Source organism: Colletotrichum costaricense (genome assembly GCF_030867565.1).
Source record: "Colletotrichum costaricense strain IMI 309622 chromosome Unknown Scaffold_15.1, whole genome shotgun sequence".
Lineage (NCBI taxonomy): Eukaryota > Fungi > Ascomycota > Sordariomycetes > Glomerellales > Glomerellaceae > Colletotrichum > Colletotrichum costaricense.
In genome coordinates this window covers 73,311-94,911 of record NW_026848244.1, presented here as the reverse complement: position 1 = coordinate 94,911, position 21,601 = coordinate 73,311, and the positions used below count along the sequence as shown (strand labels likewise).

General features: G+C 52.3%; 7 protein-coding genes across 7 annotated transcripts; 4 read left to right on the top strand and 3 right to left on the bottom strand.

The window, feature by feature from the left end:
- Window positions 1-2,111: 2,111 nt before the first annotated feature.
- CCOS01_12361 (uncharacterized protein) lies at window positions 2,112-2,435 on the top strand (the record flags this gene model as incomplete). The annotated part of the gene is made up of 1 exon (XM_060460510.1): window positions 2,112-2,435. The coding sequence occupies one exon, from the start codon at window positions 2,112-2,114 to the stop codon at window positions 2,433-2,435; it is 324 nt and encodes a 107-aa protein (XP_060308558.1).
- A 74-nt stretch (window positions 2,436-2,509) lies between these two features.
- Window positions 2,510-3,648, top strand: CCOS01_12360 (uncharacterized protein; the record flags this gene model as incomplete). The annotated part of the gene is made up of 2 exons (XM_060460509.1): window positions 2,510-3,565; window positions 3,634-3,648. 2 exons carry the CDS (start codon window positions 2,510-2,512, stop codon window positions 3,646-3,648), a joined length of 1,071 nt encoding a protein of 356 aa, XP_060308557.1.
- Window positions 3,649-4,808: 1,160 nt separating this feature from the next.
- Window positions 4,809-6,407, bottom strand: CCOS01_12359 (uncharacterized protein; the record flags this gene model as incomplete). The annotated part of the gene is made up of 3 exons (XM_060460508.1): window positions 4,809-5,917; window positions 5,986-6,180; window positions 6,233-6,407. The coding sequence occupies 3 exons, from the start codon at window positions 6,405-6,407 to the stop codon at window positions 4,809-4,811; spliced, it is 1,479 nt and encodes a 492-aa protein (XP_060308556.1).
- A 3,131-nt stretch (window positions 6,408-9,538) lies between these two features.
- CCOS01_12358 (uncharacterized protein) lies at window positions 9,539-10,321 on the top strand (the record flags this gene model as incomplete). The annotated part of the gene is made up of 1 exon (XM_060460507.1): window positions 9,539-10,321. One exon carries the CDS (start codon window positions 9,539-9,541, stop codon window positions 10,319-10,321), a length of 783 nt encoding a protein of 260 aa, XP_060308555.1.
- Window positions 10,322-10,823: 502 nt separating this feature from the next.
- Window positions 10,824-12,674, bottom strand: CCOS01_12357 (uncharacterized protein; the record flags this gene model as incomplete). The annotated part of the gene is made up of 1 exon (XM_060460506.1): window positions 10,824-12,674. The coding sequence occupies one exon, from the start codon at window positions 12,672-12,674 to the stop codon at window positions 10,824-10,826; it is 1,851 nt and encodes a 616-aa protein (XP_060308554.1).
- Window positions 12,675-13,956: 1,282 nt separating this feature from the next.
- On the top strand, window positions 13,957-14,819 carry CCOS01_12356 (uncharacterized protein; the record flags this gene model as incomplete). Its single annotated transcript, XM_060460505.1, has 3 exons — window positions 13,957-14,488; window positions 14,564-14,645; window positions 14,720-14,819. 3 exons carry the CDS (start codon window positions 13,957-13,959, stop codon window positions 14,817-14,819), a joined length of 714 nt encoding a protein of 237 aa, XP_060308553.1.
- An 867-nt stretch (window positions 14,820-15,686) lies between these two features.
- CCOS01_12355 (uncharacterized protein) lies at window positions 15,687-21,591 on the bottom strand (the record flags this gene model as incomplete). The annotated part of the gene is made up of 6 exons (XM_060460504.1): window positions 15,687-17,435; window positions 17,486-18,076; window positions 18,814-19,268; window positions 19,478-19,561; window positions 20,391-20,749; window positions 21,389-21,591. 6 exons carry the CDS (start codon window positions 21,589-21,591, stop codon window positions 15,687-15,689), a joined length of 3,441 nt encoding a protein of 1,146 aa, XP_060308552.1.
- Between the last annotated feature and the right edge of the window lie 10 nt (window positions 21,592-21,601).

Sequence of the window (21,601 nt, the reverse complement as noted above, 5' to 3'; positions counted from 1 at the left end):
GGATAAGAAGAGATGGGATGGGCAGTGGATGAGACACTCAACTGCACGTCTCTTTCGACTCAAACGTGCGCCTGTGCCTGCGCAGGCATGCCACTCACATGCCCCTCACCAGCGTCGCACTTCACGGAGGCCCTCCATGGATGCGCCCTCTCAACCTCTCAATCAGACTGCCAATAATAACCACCATTTTTCAAATCAAAATGTTGGCTTTGCAGTAAACCGATTGTCGCTACATGGATTTGCGGCTGTTGCGCCACTACCAAAGACACAGTAGTTGGTGTTATCATGGGATGCTGGAATTGGACCCATGCTTATTCATGAGGCCTCAGCCTAGCTCAAAACTGCCCCTAATACATTCCTGAGCGGATATCAAAACATAATCCTGGAGAGTTCATAATCAGGTATTCCTCGATACGTGCGATTTTAGGTCACTTGAGAGGTACTAGCCGCTGGCAATATACTTGGATATTCAAGTCGGGTATTGCTCGTCGGGCGGATTAGACATAATCTCGACCAACATGAACCATGTTGACTACTCACCTTACCCGCCTTTCCTCGGCATCTTTTGACCTCCTAGAGCTAGATGAACAGTTCTGAGGATCTTTCATCGTGCTCTCGGACGCAGCCTGTCGTTAAGGATTTGCTTCGAAGCATTTCAGCCTGGCCTCAGACACTTGCAACGGTTGGCGGAATTGGCAATACTGGGTTCCAGCGGCGAAATAGGGTTCATCATTTTCTTTGTTTTCGCTGTTCAGCCGACCTGTCAGACCTTGGCCTACCGCCTCAATTGCCTTTCCAATTGGGCGTCAAATGCAGTCAGGCCACAAAGCTTGCCTGAGACCCGCACAAAGTCGGTGTTCATGATCATTTGGCTCAGCCAAAGGGCTAAGGATTCTCAGCGTAGAATCTCCCGGCCATCCGCGGACAAGGTCACATCACAAGACCCTCGGTGTGGGTAGGCACCCTCATCATCCGCACTACCTTGTAATACGAACCCAACTATGAATGTGGCACCGATGCTATTCGATACGATAGGCATGCTCTGTACCAGAACAGCTCTTTTCTTTGCGCCATCTACTTGAATTGTTTGTCTTTCCCCGTGATATAAACAGACGCCTTGGTAGACTTTTCTTCTTTATTCAGCAAAGTACATGGGCTACCCAACGGTACGTGTGGGTCGCATGCCGGTAAGGGCAGTGATGTGTGTCATTTGACTACATGCAACCAGTATCACCGCATTCAAGGCGTCTATGGCATTGTTCATCTTAAGCGTAGACCTTGCATATGGGTTCACGATTCAAGGAACAGGCATGAAGTGTTGACGATGAACTTCTGGCTGGAGTATCTGCGAATACCTTGTCGTCTTGATTCATTACCTGTGGACTGCTTCGCCTCGTTGTCCGCCAAATAGTGTTTGTATCAATGGTACCTAGTCGACATATGAATGTCGCACTTCCAATCAAATGGCAACACTCGCGAGTTTGCAAAAAAATTCATTCATAAGACTGGGTAGTGCATGCTATAAGTTCACAACCTTTTGAACAGGCCGGGGAGAAAACAGTACATGTAGTTACCACAAGTACTCAGGTACACGCGTGGAGTTCTAATATGGCGCTATCGCACCACAAAGACGCCCCGATCGAAGTTGTTCAGATGTTCCATGCAAGCCAGAACGGCATGCCACCACTACAAACGGGCCATTCGCGAGGCGTTTCCATGCCTCTTGCAGCGTCAGGCTACACTAGCCCAGTGCACAGCTGTGCACACAACTACACGTCCACAAGGCTACATCAGTTGTCGGAAAGTGACGCAGTCGTTCTCTGTCATATAAAAGTTCTGGGCCCCAATTCCTCACTTCTGTCCAGCTCATATGCAACGCACCCTCAAACACGTCCTTCCCACCAACCTCGGGCCACAATCTCCATCACCAACACCTACGAAAATGAAGCTCGTACATTGCACGACCAGAAAGATATCAAATCACAGCTTCCCTTTACGAGTTGACTATGCCATCTTATCTCATGTTTACTCGACCCCTGGACATGATGAGTGGGACGCATACGACTCGGCCAGCTTGCCCGATAACATAAGCCGCAAAGCAGTCATCGACAATGCTTGTCTCCTTGCACGCCAGAATGGCCTGGACTACATTTGGATTGACTCGTTATGTATCGATAAAAACTCGTTTGATGAGGTCTCTCATGCCATCAACTCCCTTTCGGAATATTTTCAAAATGCGCGCATTTGCTTCGTTTACCTATTCGATCTGCCCTGCTGCCCGCCTTACGAATGTGCAAAAACCTGGAAGAAATCTCTGTTCTGGAATCGATCCTGGAGTCTTCAAGAACTCCTGTTCCCTAAGAGAATCTACTTCTATGACTGCAATTGGCACCTTCGAGGGGACACTTCTTCGCTCGCTTTCCAATCTTTCTTAGAGCGTGTCACAGGCATAGAAGACATACCCAGAGATACATCACGACCTATACATTCTTTTTCAGTTGCACGCAAGATGTCTTGGGCAGCAGGAAAGAAGGATACTCGTGGCGAGGATTCGTCATACGCTCTTCTTGGTATCTTTGGCGTCACCTTGCCAATAATTTACGGCGAGGGTAAACAATTAGCATTCAGGAACCTTCAGGGGGCAATTTTAGACAAGACAGGCGATATGTCGTTGTTCGCTTGGACCAGCTTTGACGGTTCAATTCCTCGAGGCATTTTTGCCAATTCAGCCGATGAGTTTAGCTGGTTTGGGAGGACGAAATTTGCCGGTGTCCCTTTCAAAAACGCCAGAACCTTCACTATTTCTAGGAGTCGCGACGGGGTCGTAGTAGAAGGTAATTGCATTGTTGAAAGCGAGGACACCATCTTTCTTGACCTTGGGAACGGAGCACGTTTGCGCAGTTACGACTACCTACTAGCACAGAGATGCGGCATCTTGATCCGCCGAGGCGTATCTGGAATATATCATCGTGTGCAGCCTAGCGCGATACAGACAGCCTCTGCAACTGAGCATGCGAAAGCCATGCGAATCACGATTGATGCGGGTGACTTCACTAACGGCTCTGTCAAAGCGACTCGATTCAACCACCTACGAAACTCGAAGACTCGCACACGGTCGATTAGCAACAAGAACACTGTACTTTCGATAGACGGCATTCCTATACAGGATGATCCCTCAAGTACCGGGAGTCCTTTGCAGCAACGCGCCCCCGTCGACGATTCTGAAAAGAATTGTGCAGGTTCGATGCGTGAAGAAAAGTCTCCGACGATTGAACATCAAAGAAACCAGTCCCAGGAAGCAGGTCAGACATCAGTGAAGCAAGAATGCATTCTTGATGCTATACCAACTGGTCTCGATCCAGACACTTTCGTCGAGCCATCGTCCGCTAGGGCTGTCACCCCAGAATCTCTTGACGACAACACCGCTGGCAGTTCCACGAAGGCGGCTACGGCGACATCAGCAAAGCAGTCATTTTCTAGTTACAGAGCTCTGGCGGATGACAACATACTTGTCAAAAGTCTAGCTAGGAAGGCGCACAAGAGTTTCAAGACATACCAGCACATTGTCAGTCACGACACAGGAAGGGAGAAGCGACGAAGCAAAACAAACACACTTCCCATCACTTCGGGTAGACGTGGGTCACGTAAATCTCAACGAAGAGACATTCGCGTTCGATCTACCGAATTTGCATGTCCCTTGTTTGTCGATAGCCCTTGGGAGCATCTTCAATGTCTGCGAGTCGATGCTTTGATTACAATGTCAGATGTCAAAGATCATATTTGGACGGCGCACCGGATCCCTTACAACTGCCCAGTTTGTGCCCATACATTCTGCAACGCTAGTCTACGAGACAAACACATCATCAGTCGCGGTTGTGAGTCTTCGGGTGAAGTTATTTTCGGGGGCGTCACAGAAGATCAAGATTATCTCATTGCACGCACTCAACAGCTTCCTGGTCGCAAAAAGCAGTGGTTTGCAGTCTGGAAGATTCTGAATTCTTCAACAACTCAACAGCCACCAAAGTCTCCTTTTCTGAGCGACACAATGGGCTCTGAGGTGGCCTATTTCAGGAACTTTTACCAGTCTTACAAGCTCAGAGGAAAGAAAACGATCGGAGTAGGAAGTGAAAGTCTGATCAGGCTCGATGAAGCGGTACTTCGGGAGGTTATCAATATTTTGGTGGACGAAATGTTGAAATCACCCGCCAGACTTAGATTGCTCCGATCATAGTCGGCATTGCCGAAATACCAGTAGTTGCCATAGTTGACTTGGGAGGTTGTTGGAGAAGTCAAGGCTGGATTCCAGTACAATTGTACACGTGTTATTTTTCTCCAATGTGTCGTACCTATATTTCAATACCAAAAATTGGAGATAGTAGTTGGAGTTCAATTCTAAAGAAGATGCCCGAAGATGCCAACATTACAAAGCCTCGGTGTTCTTTATTCGCGAGTATATGCTGGCGGTGAGGCCCCCTGTCCATTTTTATCCCACAGTTTTGCCACAAGTGATGAAAATCAAGAACTATATTCGGCTTAGAGCTACGCTGATCAACGTTTATCTTCATACGAGATTCTAGAGAAAGATGATGAAATGTCGATGGCAGAAGGTCTGGTCTAAGTAATGCTTGAGTGTTGGGACCTGCTGAGCTGCTCCAAACTGTCAGATTGGTGTCATTTAAAAGATTAAATCTGAAGTGAAATCGACCCAAATACGAATCGTGTCCTGTTCATATTTTGTCGGTATAAACGCGTAAATTTCTTGGTTCAAGTACAACTTTAGACCAAAAGTCTTTTATACAGAGGTTCCGTCATTTCTCTGTGCTCCTTCTCGACCCAAGTGTTATATTGTTCAAGTCGTCAACTTTCAGAGCAGAAGACACCATCGCATGACCAAGCTGCCACCTCTCTTTGTCGTCGACGGCGCTTAGAGTCATGACAGACGTGGGTGGGGAGTAAATTGCAGGCGACGAAGGGTAGAAACACGATTTCGTGAGGCTTGTCTCATCGGCCTCGCTTTGTGTTGCACTCACTTTCGCGAGCTGGCCCAAGATCAACAACAAATCCTCACCTGTGGAAGAGTTAAAGGGAGAGAAAGGTCTTCCTCTGGGCAACTCCGTGCTGGTTATCAAGTCCGTCGGCGATGAGCCGTTATTAAGAGATGACAAGACCTTGGAACCATTCTTGTGCCACAAGTCACACACGGTCGAGATGACTTCTTCCACTTCGGTTCTTAGAAATGGTGAGGCGGGAAAGGATCGTCCGGGGAACAAGATATCCCAGATAGTGTACCAGGAATGTTCATCCCCCTTAGGGCCGCTATTCATCCTCTGCAAGAGATCGTTTACCTGATGCTCCGAAATGCCTTCATCGATCTCGGCCGACCGGGTACTGGCCCTGCTATCGCACTGCTCGGCATCGACATGAGCTTTGCACTTTTCTTTATCCTTAAAGCCTTCGTGACAAGTCTTGCAGTGAAACCGATGCTTCCTGAGAAGATGCTGCTTAACGTCCTTAACTCTCTTCAGGTGGAAGCGAGCACAGTGGAGGTGCGTGATCCGATCATACTTATAGAAAGGACAGGCAAGTCTTTTGCTCGGCAATGGCTCTGCCTCCACGTGATGAAGCTCCCCTTCCACTTGTCTGCCATCATTTACAGTTGCGCACTCTCCGTTAAGGCTATCGATTGTTTCATCACCCAGGGGCTCTGACTGCGATCTCGCTCGCTTGCGATGGCTTGCCCTGTTGGGAATTAGGTGGCATGTTTTGCCACAGGTTGATAGTGGATCTGCATGTCTGTCACACAGAAAAGTCTCCTGGCTAGATGAGATGTCATTCCGATCGTGGATAGATTGTCTCGACCACTGGTAGTGACTTGGTAGGACTACGCTTGGTCCAGGAAAGGTCTTCATGTCACAATCTGAGCAATGTCAGTCTATTTGTCATGTATAAACCAGCCCATCTGGGGTTGAATTTCCCAAAACCCACCTTGTGAAGGCTGACAAAAGTAGCTTTGGCCATGAACACCAGGGATTGCTGCAGCCTGACAATCCGATGGCTCAAGATACGCCTCATTCTGTGACTTCGAAGGGCGGTCTTGCGGGAGAGCAGGGCTGAGGGACGGTAACTCTGGAAGCGGCAGCTGTACCCAATCGCCAAGAAAGTGACTTCCAGGAAGCTCTTCTACAATTCTCTTAGTGATGTTCAATCTTCCATGCACATTACTCATTCTCACCGCCGTAAGACGTCTGTGTTTGGTCCTGGAGAGAAGGGAGCCAGGGCCAAGACGACTCAAGCTCCTCCCAAAACGTCGTGGTGGGCGAGGGAACGACGAAGTAGGAGCCCGATAGCTGGGAAGCCTCGTCTACGTTGGGGGGATACTCTCGATGCTGAAGACTTAGGTCCATCATTGAGCTCTCGAGCTGGGTACTAGCAGTCACAAGCTAGCTGAGGCGGTTTCTTCGAAGTCCCAGAACATCTCTCTCGATTCAGGGGCATGTGTCAATGGTAGGTGGGATTTCCAAACTTATAGGACAAATTCTTCCATTCTCTCCTCAGGATTTGAGGCGCGCACATGACCAAATGTCCTTCCTATCTATTCCACACTACCCAAATTCGTGTTGTTGATGCCGGCGCAGAAGTACCAGGCTTAAATTGAGATGCGTTAGGTGTGACAAGCTGGATTGGGGCACGTCTCCCCCACTGGAAGGGAGCGAGATGGTTGCAGAAATTAGGGCTGTGCAACCTTAGACAAGCCTCCCTAGCTACAGTAGGTGTAAGTTAGGGCACGCATTTGCAGCCTGAAAGTGCACAGTGTCCGTCTAATGGTCTGAGGGCGTCCAGCCCAAGTCACTTTGTTGGCGAACCAACATAAAGGCTCTAAGTCAAAGTCAAGAAATTCGAAGTCAGCATTCGCTGTTTGTGTGATGTGTGCCGGGTATCTTCTTTATCTCCTCGCAGCCTTCTCCCACGCCTGATCAAATTTCCTAATTCCTGAGTGTGTTCCTTGGCTCTTGCTGGTTGTCTGTGCGAGACCGTAAGCCGCGAGTGGGATTGGCGGTTCCTCCATCATCCACGTCTCAAGTCTGGTGGTTCGCACAGCCCGCTGGCCGCTTTTGCCTGAGCTGCTGCTAATCAATGAGCGTGACGAAAGTCGGTTGGGGACTGAAGCACCCACCTCGAGTCTCCTGCATGGAGGGAGTGTACATCGCTGCTCGGCATCTCGAGCTTCCAACTGGACTGGTTCTTCTGAGTGATTCTACAAGGTTGCTTGATTTGTTTTTACTTGGACGAACGTTTCATGACCAAGGAACATATTCAGAGAACACCTCGTGCTCAAGTTCAGAGTGTTTTTTCACGTCTTTTCTACGTCTTTCCAGGTGGCTAATATCACGAGTTTTTCCTTCACTGCGCATTTCGCCAAACTATCGCGCAGCGCAATTGTGCGCAATTAAAAGTGATTTCTTGAGCAGTTGCGCTCGCTTTCTAAATTGTGGCCCGGCGAACTGCTGTGAACTGTATGAAGTGGTTCGCCTTTAGGGGGCGTGTCGTTATTGTACGTACATCACGCATTTCCATCATTGTAGAAACGAGCACTCGCGCGTTTCGATGCGTAAATCCGCCCGCTTGTCATGCGCAACTGCCTGGCAGTGACGTAGATGCATGTCTACAGGTGGAATCAAAGTAGAAAAATGCCTTGTAACACCGCGCATCTGGATCAGGATTTTCGACCTCAGGGGCTGTTGTGGCGCGAGGCAACGGCTTGCCTTGTGCATTGACCTCGAGTGCTGGGCGGTGAGGAAGAGACGCCTCGAAAGCCTGGCAAATCAAGTGACTGACGACAGGACTCACATCAAGGGAGAATTCAGATCATTGGATCAGGAGTCGACATACGAGACAGCCTCGCTATGAGCGTGATAGCCGTGAGGAAGACGCGATACTGAACAGATCGATGGCATGGATACGGAACGGTACGCCTCCGCGCCCGCCCCGATAAATCTACGATGGCTGTGCAGAGCTCCGTACGTTGAGAATTACAAGCTGCCCGGCCGAAGAGCCTCATCGGAGGTCCTCGTCGGGGCGTGAGAACTTGGGAGTAGATGTTGATTACCAGGAGACGGGAAGGCAGCCGCGCTAAGGGGAGGAGTTGGTTGAGGAGTTGGTTGAGGAGGCGACTGGAGTCTAGGATTTCTCACAGATGGAAGCCGTCGCTGGTTTCTTTCCTCCTTTCTCATTTCCTACAATTCCACAAGCATATCATATAGCTTTCGCCTCGTAGACGCTCTCAGCCAACAGCCTGAAAGCATTTCGTTTCGTTTCCAACCACCTTTGTCGATGAGTTTGCTACTGAGGTTCTCAAGTGGCTTGGTCGTCAATTCAGACACTGTAGCCAACCGATTGTCAACCGTCGGGGGTAACAGTTTGGGCCAGTCATCGGGCCCGTGTACGGTCGTCGACGTTTGTTCCACCGCTGCAGACGCCCTGGGAGGCTGCCCGACTTTCTTTGATTCGCTCTTCAGTTCTCTCTCGTCACAACTAAATCATTCCCACGTTCAACTCTCTCCGGCCGGCGTTGCAGTACTGCAAACACCCTCCCGTCACCTCGGCCCAACTCTCGCACAGCATACATGTTCTCAGTGGCCAGTCTTTAAAATAGACGACGTCAAAGTTCGCCATGGCCTTTACAACTTACTCGCGGTCTGTGGCACTGGTCTTTACCTACTAAAGCCAGTTGCCGTCGCTCTATTCGCCAAGTGGGTGCCAGCAGCGCTCTGCCCCAACGAGAATCCAAGTTCCCAGATCAGTGGACATTCATCTACAGGCTGGCGAGCCTTTAGTGATTTACTCGCCCGCCCGCCGATTCCACAGCTCCTTCGAGAACTGTACACCGCGCCTGGACTGTACCTCAAGCATCTCGTGTACATACCAAAGACCAGCACTACAGGCGGTGGTTCTGGAAAGACTAGCGGATCCGGGGGCGTGGCCTCTGGAACTGACCAAAGTCGAAGAAGGAAGAGAGCTACCAAGTCAAGCGGGAGCACTGCTTCTAGCACCACGAGCCGCGGGCGTAGTGGAAAACGCCCGCGTGTCGCAGTCGCCCCCAAAGCCAAAGCAGTCAGGAAGGGGAGGCTTTTCGCGTGCCACTTTTACGCGCACGACACTGTCGCCCATGCGTGCTGCCGTCATTACAAATTCGACGAAGTTAGGGACATCAGGAGACACTTGACAGAAGCAGGCAGAGGCAACCACCGGCAACCCATTCACTGTGTCATTTGCTTTTCCTTGTTCACCACATTCGCAGAACGTAGTGCACATATAAGGTCACGAACATGCCGCCCTGGTGTCTGTGATTTCGATGCTTCTGGACTCAATGAAGACCAAATAGCCTCTATTCGAGGACTGAAGAAGTCTCGCGGTGAAGATGAGAAGGAATTCTGGTTCAAGATCTGGGACATTGTCTTTCCGGGCGAGCAGAGACCTGCGTCGCCCTACTCTGGACGATGTCGACGAGCTTGCGACAAGACGACGAGTAGCGCCCAGAATGGCTGTTGGTGTGCAGCAGCTTGGGCTACAGTTTGGGTGGAATGACCACGTCCTCCAGGCAGTCATTCGCGTGTTGGACAACAGCTGGGGTCCAGGCCCGGGAGTGTCACCATTGCCAGTCGAGCAGCACAATTATGCTGCGAACGGCATTCGGGAGCCACCAACTTCACCTTCATTTCACCCCTCCAGATCATCCTCGCGCTCTGTCCAGAACCAGGTGTTTCCCAATTTCAGTCCCACGGCGGCTTCTCTTATGTCTCCCCCAAACTCATTGGGTCCGACAAACATAACCTACATCGACGAATCGCAACCCCGCTCAACGTTTGATCCCTTTCAGAGCTCATATCAACCGTTCAATGCTCCAAGGAACTCCCATCAGGCTCGGGCAGCACACATATCATACAATTTGGCATTAATGAATCACCATGGTCCCGGTGCTCAGCAGCACTGGACAGCTCACCAAACCAACACGTCTGGCTTCAGGACAAATCCCATGCTCAACACCACCTCCCCCCGAGTGCACTACACAGCCATCGGACAAGCTCAAGCGCCTTTTCATTCGCCAGAACCCGGCGTCAACTTCTCTCCGCAAGGGCTGAATCAGCGACAACGAACCATCAACCCGGTCATTACCGACACCTGGGCGCGTCTCCTCGACGAACATACAATCGCGGCCGACAACGAAGGTTATCAGTCACCGAGCAACCTCCTCCCGCCAGAACACTGCGAATGCCAGCGTGAGCCCGGAGGGTCTCCAAAGACGTGCCTCTTACACTACTGATTTGGTGTTTCTCATCTCATTCTTTCCATTGTCTTCTTTTTTCCTCGTTCCGTTGGATCAATTGTAACGGGCCATGGCAAATGGAAGGGAGTTCAGTTCCGTTAAGCGTCAATACTTTCAATTGTGTCTTTATACCCGCACCAACCAGTTCAAGACTTTGGTCCCTTCATCGAGCATCAATTCAAGTAAGTTTAGATATCATGGGAAATTAGCATTCGGGACAGGAGCTTCCCAACAATAGATTCGATTTTGGTCCATTTAACGATTGTCAATGATTATACATTCTCTCTAGGTACTGGAACTTCTCGAGAGGTTGCCCTTCCTGCCTAATGAACAGCACAACGACAACCGCGTTATGGACCAGCTGCTATGCAGAAACAGGACTACATGTAAACGGTCTCATGCTGAGGCTGCGTGAAAATAAACAGCAGATCAAAGAGCCGTCCTCTTTGGTAGCTTCATGCACTTATCTGCAACGGAATCGAAAGTGGTTTCATCTCTGTTATGGCGGAAATGTATCAAGGACATTGCGATTGACCGTATCGAATCCTTCATGTTCGGATGTTTGCAGATTCCAGAAAGACGTAAAGTCTTCGAACTGCTGCTCGACATCCAACTGGAGTGCCTGCCTTAGATTCGGAATGGAAGAGTGGCCATCCTGGAGTATGTTATCTTGCGTCCCACAAGGTTGGCGATGAACTGCGAGGGCAACATCTTCAGAAACATCGTGGACCCGGTTAGAGGATTGAGGTACTGAAGCTGCCTCAGCAAGGTCGTTGCCCTGGTTCCATCGGACCTCTCTTGCTTGTGTGACATCGGGATGCTCCAGCACACGCCGGACAGCGTCCATGATGCACCTCTGGAGCAGACTCCTAGTCTCCTCTGTCAGAGGTTCCTGGAGCATGGCTTCCCTCTGAGATACGAGGTCTTCGATAATTTCAGAGCCCTTGGTTTCCCAGAGCTCTCTCCGGAAGGTGCTAATGTCCTCGACCATCCTACCCAAGAAACAAAATGGAGGTTCCGGGCGTGTCTGGCCAGGGCAGACAATGTCCCACACGCTGAACCATTGTTGCGCCGTTGATCCATTTGGAACTCTTCCTTCTAATAGAGTATCTTGCTCCCGTGAAATCCACGGTGGGCCTGACCCTTCTGGGCCATTACAAGAGCGTTGAATAAGGTGAGCATCTCGCTCGTCGGGTCCCGAGTATGTTTCCCAACAAGTGGGACAGTAGTACTCCGGTCTAGTGTGCTTTCGTCTCAAATGCTGCTTGACATCTCTGATACGCCTCAGTCGACTTTTCGCGCAAGCCGCGTATCTTCGGGGGTCCTTTCGAAAGAGAGGGCAAGCCAGGTATTTCAGGTCCATATCGCCTGCACCCGTATCGTCTTTCCCGTCTTCAGGACCGTGGCGTTCCAGATCGTCGTCGCTTGATTGGTCGTTGTCATCCTCGTTTGATTCTTCTCCTTGCCTCTGAGAAATTGCTTGTCGCTTCCGGCTCGGCGGCTGCTGCTGATTTGCAGGCCCCCGAGCCCGTTTCCTGGTTGGCACTTTCCCTTCACCTTGGACTGTGGTCTTCTGGCAACAAGTGATTTGCACTCTGACCTCAAGGTCATGCAGAGCTTTAAGGACTAATTCATTCATGATGCGGTGGGCATCTTGGTCTCTCGGGTTTGCCATGAACGGCCCTCCAGACGCAGTGTTCAGTGAAGGTGCATTGAATTCGGCCGGTTGAGCTCGAGGATATTCGAGCGGATGAAGCTTCAATCCAGAGTTTGGCGGTTCGAATCCAGGCTTTGCTGGAAAGACGTTACCACCAAGTCCGTCCCTTATCTCCAGCCCAGAATCTCCAACAAATGCTTCTGGAGCGGTCGCAATTGAGGGTGCCAGACCAGCGTCATGACACCGTTGAGGAACATCTGAAACTTGAAGTTCCGACAATCTATGAGACAATTCCTTGGTAGAGGTAGGCACTATGACATCGCGACGAGTGGTGGAACTGCTTTTTGGTCGCGATGTAGGTAGTGGCCCATGTCTAGCAATCCAATGCTTTCGGAAATTTGCTTTCGAGGTGAAGCCCTTGCCGCAATTTCCGTAGGGGCACTTATGGACTGTCGGAGCCAGCCCTAAGATCGGTGTGAAATTTGGTACTTGATTGCTTTTATACGATTCGGGTAGTAAGTCGTTTCCACAGTTGGTCTCCGAGTCGCTCTCCGAGTCGGTCTGCGCGTCGCTCTGCGCTTCGCTCTGCGCATTACTCTTCGTGTCATTCCTCCAGTCATTCTCCGAGCCATTCTCTGTGTGCGAAGAGCTTCCGCTCCCTGTGCGGTAGTGATGCATCGGTTGAATGTCCATCTTCTCGGAGCTTCAACTGGAAATGAACTTGCGAGTCTTGGAAGTCGTCTGGGTTTGGTAGATTTCTGGTTCTCGGGAAAGAGAATTGCCTGCTTTGTGCTGCCGGCAGACGGCTTGCTTAAGAAGGCGAGGTGCTCTGTCTTATATCGAGTTAGTTCGTCCTAGTCAACAGTCTTGCATTCCTCCCTTCGCCTCTGTACCAATGAGCTAGCGTTAGCGCGTTTTTCCCCCACAAACCATATCGAGGCCTTGCGGTGAACAGAGGCCACCAAACAAGAGCACACTGGTGCTCATCCTGTCCAGATCACGCGTCGAAGTTGACAAAGAGTGGTAGGCACTCGCCTGATCGGACTCGAAGGAATGAAAACATGTCTTGGTAATAGTTGGACCGAGAGCTCTGGTTTTCGTAGGCACCATTGATCGATCACTCGATACACAGTTCACAAGGCACTCTTCGTTTCGTCCAGCCTCGTCAGCCAAACTGGAGAAACCCACAAGAGCAAACATGTGCTAGTCAATGGAAAAGCATCAGCACAAGCACCCAAGGTTTCAATGGTAGATACAGGTGTTACCAGCCTTGGCTGAAGTCGTAAGCGGCATCCAGACCAGGAACCGACATTTGAAGGCAATGACCGACTAGACCTTCGCGATGTTTCCTGTCGTATCTCGACATGTCTGCCCCACCCCCGCAATTCGCTAGCGAAGCACGGATCACCAGTCATCCGCGAAAGTGTGGGGACGCGGCACTCGGGTTGACTAATCGCGCCGCTGCCCCTCTATGTACGTACTGCGAAGGCGCGAACCGTTTCGGGAAGCCTGCACAGGACCGCTCCGAGGGGCCAAAGAAGGTTTGAGAGTGTCGCGACACACCAGCACGCTGCGCCAGTCAGTCTGTCGTATTCGGGTGCCACCCACCGTTGCTCAAGCCTCAAGCCCCAGGACTGCCGGTCGGTTCCTGTGTGGAGAGTGTAACGGCACGGATCACGTATTCTGTGGCCCCTGGCCGTTTGTGAACAGGTCCCTGGGACAGTGGGACGGGCAGTTTGATTGACTTGATCCCGGTTGCTTTACCTGTCCTTGTCCTTCTCGGTCCAATTAACCTTTCCGAAGCTTCCCTCCTCCTACTACTTCTCGACGACAGCACACGTACACGGACACACATACACACAACTCGATAACGCGTCAACGAGCCAGGAGACCATACCGAGCCAACGCTTCCTCCCCCACGATACCTTCACATCGCGAACCCACCCAAATCCGAAGACCAAGCGCCGGCAACAAGATGGTCTCAACACGATCCTCCTCCCGCGCCCTCTCAACCGGCCCCGAAGCCTCCCCAACCATCCCCTCGAAAGCCCGCGCCGTCGTAACCGCCGCAACAACCCACCCCGAAAACAAATCCACCCCGCAAGGCTGGTCCCACGCGCCAACCTCCCTCACCTGCTTCTGGCTCCTCGTCTCCCTGCCCCTCGTCATCTGGGACACGGGCTACGTCCTCCTCCGGCCCTGGACGATGCCCGGCGGCCACCTCCACTGGCCCGTCTGGGCGCCCTACAAGCTCTACGGTGAGGTCGACCACGTGTACGGGTGGAAGGCCTTCAACGCCGGCAACGGCTTCACCTCTGCGCAGGGCGCGCTGAACGCCGTCGAGACGGTCATGTATCTCGCCTACTACTGGTTGTACTTCTCGCGAGGACGCGCCGTTGACGGGCCGGCTGGGTTGAAGAAGGTTGTTGGTGGGAAGGCGGGCGCGCTGGCTATTGTTATTGGGTTCAGCGCGGCTGTGATGACGTTGAGCAAGACGGTGTTGTACTGTAAGCGCGACTCTCTTTCCTTTTGCTCCCGGAGCCCTGCGAAGCGATAATGTACTAACGACGATGATGCGACAGGGGCGAACGAGTACTTCTCTCGTTTTGACAACATTGGCCACAATCCCCCTCTGGACCTCCTCTTCCTCTGGATCATTCCCAAGTAAGCTTTTCCCCACGAACAGAAGAGGCGGATTGCTGCACGGAAAGGAAGCTGACTTGACATCGCAACTGTAGCGGCGCATGGCTTCTCGGCTCAGGCTACATGATCCTCTCCATGGGCGGCGAGATCGTCGACGGGCTGGCCCTCGCGTCAAAGACGACCAAGACTGAGTAATATCCGTTTATTGGTATTTGCGACGCAGCGTTGAACTCTCAGACTCTCGTATGATCGCATCTGTACAGGGACAACCGTGTACCCTTATTCTGTACATTCAACGCTGTAAGAAGCGCGAGCATTGCGCGAGCATGCCAGCCGTAGATGAAGGCCCGGAAGCTGAGTTGTATGGCAACGGTAAATATAGGACAAAGATAAATGGACATATGCAGTAATATTTGAAATTACGACAGCCCCATTTACATCCCTCCTGAATGAGCTTCGAGCCTGATTCGATGCAGCCTGTGAGCGATAGGTCGCGCACATTTTGACATGTGCACATCCAACTCCGTGATGGCTGCATTCCTGCAGGTACCATCCGCAGAACACGTCACGGGGCTGACGGGACAGGTCGTTGCTGTCAGCACTTGCGCCCATCGTACAAATATGATGTGCTTCACAGATGAACTGCGAATGGGAAGACAGGAAGCTTATGGAATACCAGCCGGTAGCAGCCTTTTTATCCTTTACAAACGTAGTGGTGTGTAGACACGTTCAGTCCAAAAATTGCCTCGTCTCATCGGACGCCATCTGTGATATGGAAAGTCACTGTTCAGGTGTAAGAAGCTCGTTCTCATCTCGTTCTCCTTTCTTCAGATTTTTCAGTGAGAATATTGTACAATGTGCCATAACAATCCAGGCTTAAACTCCTTCCCCAACCTTATCGCTCATATCAATCATCGCCATGCGCAGGCCTGTATAAGGAGGGTGCGACAGGGTATCTCGTCATTTCCAAATCAATACATACAAAGAAAACAACACCAGTGGTAGCGTGCCACTACCATTCGTACATTCCGGCCGGAGTAGTACTCAGTACACCCAGCCGGTCTAGATATTCAGAGGGGAGCAGCTAGTAAGACCACCAAGGTCCTTGAACTGCTCCCACACAGGCTGCACATCCATCTGCCCTAATACCGGGGACTCATGAATCGGGATCGAAGACTTGCGGATCTGCAGGGGAAGAGGCTCCAGCTCATGACGGTGGAAGTCTGCCTCCTGCTCCTTAATCAGCTCCTCATAGTCATGAGCGTAGCTACCAGCGCCGCCCCCGATAACGCTGTGACGCCGGTTATTTACCGTCCACTCCGAAGAACTGGCACGGGGCGGCGTCCCCGCGAAGGAAAGCACATTCCTCATGCGCCGACGACCACGCAGAGGAACGGGGCTCAGCATAGGCGACTCCTGGTTCGGCCAATTCTTGCTCGGCGCATCGGGCGAGGTCGGCGGCGCCGTGGAGTCGATGGTCGCATAGCTGTGACCACCCATCGAGGGAGCCTCAGAGGCGCCGCTGGACTCTGAAGAAGTCGAGAAGGAACGCGGTGCAACATGAGTCCGGGGCGAGACCCCTGCGGGAGGACCCTCCCACTTCTTGACAGCATTGGTGCCGTTGCCGTAACCGTGGACCACGATCTCGCAGTATGATGCCTTGCGGGGTGCCGGAGCACATTGCTCCTCCAGCTTGCGGAAGATGCTGAGGGATCGTCGGAAGGGGTTGTTGCGGGACAAGCTCCTGCTCCGTGAGCGGGCCGGGGCCGCCGCGGGTGGGACCCCGCATGTTGACTGCCGACGGGAGGCTATTTCGTCGCGGCGGGATCTGGCAGTGTAGTCGACGTCTGGTCGAATCTCGATAGTCGGCGACACAACCACAGACGGTGTGCCATGGCAGCCCGTTGCCCAGTCCGTGACGGATTGCGATCGCTTAGTATCGACTGCGATGTCTGTCTGCTTGCGTAGGAGGGTTTGCAATTGGCGTCCCTCCTTCCAGGGCGGCAGCTTTTCACAAGACACTGCGAGGTGATAGTCCGCATCAGTGTCGCGAACTTCCGATGGCGCCTGTGTGCAGCTGAGGAGCACTTGGTACACCGCGTAAATCAGAATCCAGCGCACCTTGCGGGCGTCCACGAGACTAATCTTCTCGGCCTTATCGACGCGAATAAGAGGTGAAACGGAGTCTTCTTCAAACTTCCGGTAGGCGCGGACAAAGTCGTTGTCCAGAAGTGCTGGGTCACGCATGTTCATTGCCTTGATCATGGCACTGTGGGCCACTAGGCGTTGGTCAGGCTTTAGCTTGTCGCCTCGCGCGGTGTTCGCCAACCACTGTAGTGACATGCGACGGGATGCTTTGTCGCTGACAGTCTCGGGCAGTAATGGCAGCGGATGCCTCAGAGACTTGAAGTTGCATCGCTCATCGAATTCTTGAACGCTCTGCACGGCGCATATCCCGCCTTGCGCAAGGAGCGGGCTGCTCTCGATTGAAGTGAACTCCTCGTCTACGAGCAAGTCATAAACGGCCTTGAAATCCTTGCACATGGTACTGAAAATCTCAGGGTCGAAGATGGTGCTACTGCGAGTGTCGAAGGACAATGGCGGGTAATAGCCAAACTTTGTCGTGTAAAATGATTGGATAAAGGATCGGAATCGGTCCAGATGGGCACGTCCGCCTGCTGGAAGGCCAAGATGTGTCTCAGAGAGCTCCTCTTCCAGGAAGTTCTTAAGCATGCCACCTGCTTGACTGAGTCTAGAATTCATCTCAGTCCGCGCCCGTCGAATCAGCGTCTTAGAGACCGAGCCAATGTGCTATGTTCTATGAGTCAAACGTGCAGCCGTTAGAGATGAGCGAAACATACCTGATACTCGGGACTGTAGAAGAGCTCCTCGCTCATTCCAACGCAGTGGCTGAATGCGTCGACGTACAGGTCTCTCAATTGGAAGACTTCGGCCAGATGCAGCATAGCAAGTGCGTGTTGTGGCAGACCCTTGATGTCGTAGTAGCCCTCTTCATCTAAGTAAGAAGTGAGATCCGACACGTTGTCCTGTTCGTTGCCTCTGAACTCCGCCATGCTGTTGAGAAGGCCGATGAGTGCGGTGCCGAGGTGCTCGCCGACCACTGAGCGTCGGAAGATCCACGCAAAGAAATTTCTCGTTGCGAGATGGTAAGAAAATGCCTGTTCCTTGTCTGCCATTGGGGGTGCTGGAATGTAGAGCTCGATCCGCTCGTTGGGGTTGAGAGCATTCCACCGGTCCAAATCATCATACTGGTCATGGAATGAACCTGGCGTCTCAGGCATGTCGCGAGCCATAAATCTCTTGACAAACGGATGGCAGTTTGCTGAAAGCAAAGCACCGAATGGTACTTTAAATGCAGGTCCTCTGCGGGACTGCCCCTTGCCGTACAAGTGTACGAAGCAGTTTCCACCGCGAAACCATAATTCAGGGTCCTGAGACAACAACGTTAGCGAATAATCTCAAGGTCAAGAGACATCGCGCTAGCTGAATTTCTCTCATCACGATAGGAAGGATCATCTTACTCTTCTCAGATTATCCCAATCACTGCAAGACCTTGCTGCTCCGTCCCACCTCTTGACTTTTGAATTTTGAGGCATCCTTCCCTCGATAATAGGGTTCCCAAGCGTCTTAGGCGTCCAGCCTTGTGTTGATGTTGTTGACATTGTGCGAGTGGGTGGTAGAGACATTCGTTTTCGAGAATCTCGTCGACCGTACATTGTGAGACTTCAAGCGCGAGACAAGTCGCGGGATCAAGTACGTTGATATGGGCGATCGTTGAATAGCTCCCGTGACGGGAAGCCTTAGCACTCAGCTAAATGCGGCCAGAGAGCTTCACCCAGATTGAGAGCTGACAGCAGTGGATGGCGCCGATGACTGCAGAGGAGGTGTTCCGGACCGCCAATAGTCCACAAGAACCCCTGTCAGATCTGCGTTGATCACTGAAGTGATTGAGGTAGCTAGCGGATGTACCCAGTACGCCCGTAGCAGTGAACAATGACTTGAGATCGTCGCTTGTCCACGGCCTTGTCGAACCTGGTCGAAAGCAGCCGGTCCGGATGAGCAAAAGAGCTGTGGTTGGATGGGGAAATGGACGCCGAAAACCTTACAAAACGTCTTCGGGTGGGCGTCTGGATGGCTTTATGTCACTTGTCCCGGATCAAGAACTGACTTGACCCAGAATCCGGGACTGGGCTGCGTCCTGGCAAAGACCCGCCAGCTTGCCCACGGTCCGAGCTGCCTGTCGTAGAGTGTCGAGTGACGCGGCGGGAGACAGAGGGATAGCTCCAAGCCATGTTTTAGACCGGGCCGCCACTAGAGCGATGGGTGAACCCCTCAGTCCGGACCCTACCCTGGTCTGCAGCTTCTTCGAGGACGGCCAAGCAAATGTGCCTGTCATCCACAGCTCTGATGCGCTGGCAGTCTCTTCAAACTTCTCAGACTCTGTGCAGCAGCATACGCATACAGGCGTAGTGAATCTGTTCCTGAGGAACACTGCTGCTGCAGCATCCGTCAGCTCCAGGCTGTGCCACTGCAGGCTCCCCGTCCGTGAGCCGACTTCTCGCAAAAAAGGACGGCGAGAGGAATTATTTTGCCTTTCAACGGCGACGTATGATGTCTGGAGGTCTCAAACAGTCTCTGCGTCTCCACAAACGCTGTTGTGACGGAACCCTAGGTAGTCGACGTTGAAGTGATCGGCAAGGCGCCAGATGTGATTTGTTTCCTCGCTGGTATGAGCATTCTTGCGTATGCAGTCCCTTCTCCCTGTGACATTTGGGGAATGCTAGTGATAGGGTGGTGATGCAAAGCGTCGATGCTGGCTTGCCTCTGCCCACCGTCAGCCCAAACTCCGGGGGCATGTCTTTGGGGATCGCCGTCCTCGATGCATCCTTCGGCGTTGGCTTGCATCGACAAAGAAGCTCAATGATTGGTCAGAGTCGCGTCCCGCTTGCTCGATTGAGCAATGTCTCATGAAAATTGGCGACTAAACCCCCGGGAGCTGGGCTTCCCTTTGCTAATTGTCTTGGGACGATCGCAATCGGCTTTCTTCTGCTGAATCATCAGTCACACGGCGGCCAAGATGTGAAGTCATCCCAAGGTGATATAACGGCCACGATCGCATCCGGGAGGTGTGGATTGAAATTGACCGTCTTCATCTTGTCGAGAGGCAACATTGAACCTGGGTCTTGCACCCACGTAGGCCTGGTGATAGACAGCATCGGCACCAAAGAACGTCACCCCTCATGAGGGTATTCGTCACGGCGGGAAACTCCATGATGTGGATGGGGAATCCTCAAAGGTCGGCCGCCATGAACGCTCCATCGTCGCTAGATCAGTCCGCTTTCCGTAATTACTGTTTGTAGTACAGATAGGTTTAACTTCGTGCCTCTCCGTCTCTCTCACTTGCGACCGATATTGTGCTACCGAACCAGACGGTTGCTAGTGATGGCCGGTGCTCGGGATCTACCGGGATAGACCAAGTTAGAGAACCATCGCCATGGAACGATGAGCGTGCGTTTGGGTTCCCTAGCTTCATGCCGTCGGCCGACAGAAAAACCCTCTTTCCCGTGGTTGGGGCCAGTCCCAGGACTGTTGCTGGCCGCGCTCTCTCGACTTCAGATAGATATTTTCCGACCCGAGATTTCCATCGCCGGTGTGCCTCGCGCAACAGATTCGACGAAAGCTGCGAGTTATTCGGGACCCAAAACACTGGCGTTGACTTTCTGCAAGAAGGACATGGCCACTTACACCCATGCACAGTCATCGACGCCTTGACGGGCCTCTGCCCTGCGTGGAACAGCGGCTCCAAGAGGGGATGCAGGGCATCTGCAAGGCAGAAGCTGCGCTGACCACACTCGTCCAAGTCCAGCCATCCCTCATGCGGGGCAACAGTCATCTTTCCAGAAATCGGCTCAGGGTCGTGAGGCACAAAGGAGTTCCGGAGGCGGATCCCACCGCCTAGCAAGGGCTCCTGTCCACCACCGGACCGGAGGCCAGACAAGCCCAACCATAACCCATGTCCTCTCAGCCCTCGCTCGCTTCGGAAGGGCTTGCACGACCCAGACCCCCGCGGCTGGCTTTTGGCATCCTGTCGCACTTGAGGAAGTCTGGACCGCTATCAATTAGCGCAGCGCCGGGCCGCAACGAAAACGTCGAAGCTGAAGAAAGAAGACCCAGCCCAGTGGGACTAAGGTGAACGGTAAAAGGAAACCGCAGACGAGTCGGAGTGCGCCAAGCGAAGCTGGCCGCCGGCATGGCGGACGGCAGAGAGAAGCTTAAGACAAGTGCAAGTCTTATAATCCAGATGCGGGAAGCCTCTCGAATCCCCAACCGGAGACACCGAAATCTATCATTGAAGACATGAAGCCCGTGGCGAGGAAGCCCGTGGCGAGGAGTGAAGTGACAGTGGTGACAGCGTCCTCAGGGCGTTCTTGGCGAGGAATCGACGATGGTTTGACAAGAACCGGTTCTCGGTCTCGCGTGGGTTTGACAAGCTTGAAGCATGTTGATCAATAATGTCCGTCCAGAGAGAGAGTTTTCTCGGTTCAATAGGCGATTTTCCCATGCAGTCGAGCGCAATAATAGGCGATGGACTGAAGGCTAACAGCAGCCTTCGGAGGGACCAAGCTGAACTTCCATGTAAGTCCTGAGTCTGGAGAGCCGAATTGGAGGGTGGGATCATTCGAGGCCGCTTACGTAAGGGCTTATCTGCCAGTGGTTGATCTTATCGATAACAAGAGGCTCACCTTCTTATCGGTCTTATCAGCCCACGCTCCTGGGCTCTGGTCGCGCGGGATTTCGGTGAGGAGGAGCATTGTCGCGTCCGGGAGACAGCTCCGTGCAGACTCTCAAACGCCCTTCCTCGAGCCTTTCTGCGCGGCACAGTCGCCCTCCTCTCCTCGTGGCAAACCACACATTCTTCAATCCCAGAATTCACTCCGCATAGCATTATGTCGGAG